General features: G+C 34.3%; 1 protein-coding gene across 1 annotated transcript; it reads left to right on the top strand.

Moving 5' to 3' along the window:
• Positions 1–649: 649 nt before the first annotated feature.
• Positions 650–2,076, top strand: LOC109860715 (protein NDUFAF4 homolog). The gene is made up of 5 exons (XM_020439989.1): positions 650–798; positions 879–1,139; positions 1,329–1,420; positions 1,505–1,724; positions 1,859–2,076. The coding sequence occupies exons 2-5, from the start codon at positions 995–997 to the stop codon at positions 1,996–1,998; spliced, it is 597 nt and encodes a 198-aa protein (XP_020295578.1). The 5' UTR covers positions 650–798; positions 879–994; the 3' UTR covers positions 1,999–2,076.
• The last annotated feature ends 22 nt before the right edge of the window (positions 2,077–2,098 follow it).

Genomic DNA, 2,098 nt, shown 5'->3' on the forward strand with positions numbered 1-2,098 from the left:
CCTCCGATCCCCGCGCCNACTCCGCGAATTTTTGACGCTGTGTGTACAGGCGACACTGTGTAACACAGTGTCCATTAGTGTGAGAAAGAGCATATCAGTGTGTCTCATTCACACTAGTGGACACAGTGTTACACAGTGTCGCCTGTGTACGTAGTTGGAAAGCACTCATAATATATATAAAAATATGAGAGCTTTTTTCAGCTACGTACACAAGCGACACTGTGCAACACAGTGTCCACTAGTGTGAGTGAGACACACTGATATGCTTTTTCTCACACTGACGGACACAGTGTCGCCTGTGTACGTAGCTGGAAAGCTCCCTATATATGCACATAAGACAAAATAGAACCATGTTTTGGCCTGTTCTACAATATTGTCGTAAGCTGTAAGTCGTAAGAAATTGACTAATCACAGACTAATTACAGAAGAAGAATTGATTGTGATTGGTCAATTTTTAACGATTTACGTCTTACGACTGCATTGTAGAACAGGCCTTAACGTACATAGCACGGAATAGAACCGTTTCACGTTGGGACATTGCATACATATCGACATCGCTACGTAGTTTCATTGCGCACCACTCCTGGACATGCGCTAGTTTACGCGGCGGCAAAGTAATTATACATTTTCTTACAGACGTGGCCGCTCTCAGGCTTTTCTCTGGGGCTGTTAAGATGCCTAACCTCAAAAACCATCCGCAACGCAAGAGGCGGCAAAAAATAAAAAACTAATTGTAGTACCTAACCCTAATCTAACAACGTTACAAGTTGCCATAAAACTGTACATCGCTAGAAGTTTGTAAGTCTAACGCGTACATTTTAAAATTTTCGCTCGAATATGATTTTTATAATTGCTGCTTCTCGTTTGTGTGAGTAAAGACACATTACAGCCAAACTTGACAACTTTGTCGCAATTTATTGGCGTATAATTCACATCGACAGCATTTGTCTCGTTGTGCAATTTATTTCTAATAACAATTTAAATAACTTTAACAATGGGAAAAATATATTCGACGTTGACGCGACCAGTTCGCACCTTTAATATCGAAAATCGTGCAGAGAAGATCATATCCCGAGAGAAACCAATACCGGCACCTCAATATGAATCTACGGAAAAGCAGAAGAAATTGTTGAACGAAAGTAAGTAATAACAAATTAATGAAAGTCGTATATAGAAACGATGATTCTTTCTTTAAAATCACGTTGTGATATTACGTACGTATGATGAACTATATAAACTTTAATACTTTGGTTTTTAAGATAGACATCTTGAGATACGTACATTTTAATACTTTTTCTCCGATGTTTGTTATGTAATCTCTGTTTTAGTAAATCCAAAATTTCTTGAAGATCATTATAAAAAAAATGTACAACTGGATCAACGACTAAAAGATGTCTTTGTAACATCAACAGATTCACAGGTATATTTATCTTATATATTCTACATTTGCTTTTTTTTATATTTAATGTGGGAGCAACCATAAAAAGATTGCAGCATTGTTTAGGAGAGTTTAAGTAAAGAAGAAAGAGAGATCAAGTCTTTACCTCAAATGAGACATAGCAGAGATGATTTTATATTTGATTGTTATGAAACTGCAGTAGTTCCTGAAGGAAAGTGCACAGTGAAACAAGCATACACGTTTCTTTCACTGCACAAACGGGATCCAACAACATATAACAGTGAACATATAGCTGCTAAATATAAATTAGATAAGAAAACAGTAGGTATGTATAGTTTGAGATACTTTTTTCAAGTTAAAAGTATTAGTATTTGTGTTATATTCAAAATTTTTAGTATATTTTTGTTAATTTAAATAATGTTGTCAAACTTGTATATTTTTATATATAAATTTTTCTAGATGAAATATTGAAGTATTTCAAACTTTATGCGCTTGTTGAGTCTAATTCAGAATTAGAAGAACCAGAAGATCCCTTCCAAGATATGATAGATGATGCAATAAAGAATCAAAAAAAGGCATCCATAGAAGACAAAAACTGAAGTGCAACTTGTATATATATATATAGAAAAATAATTTATTACAGATTACTTTATGTTTTCTTTGTATGTATATAAATAAATGTACATAACAATCTATATC

Source organism: Pseudomyrmex gracilis, unplaced genomic scaffold, assembly GCF_002006095.1.
Source record: "Pseudomyrmex gracilis isolate BER0280 unplaced genomic scaffold, ASM200609v1 scaffold_453, whole genome shotgun sequence".
NCBI classification, from domain to species: Eukaryota; Metazoa; Arthropoda; class Insecta; order Hymenoptera; family Formicidae; genus Pseudomyrmex; species Pseudomyrmex gracilis.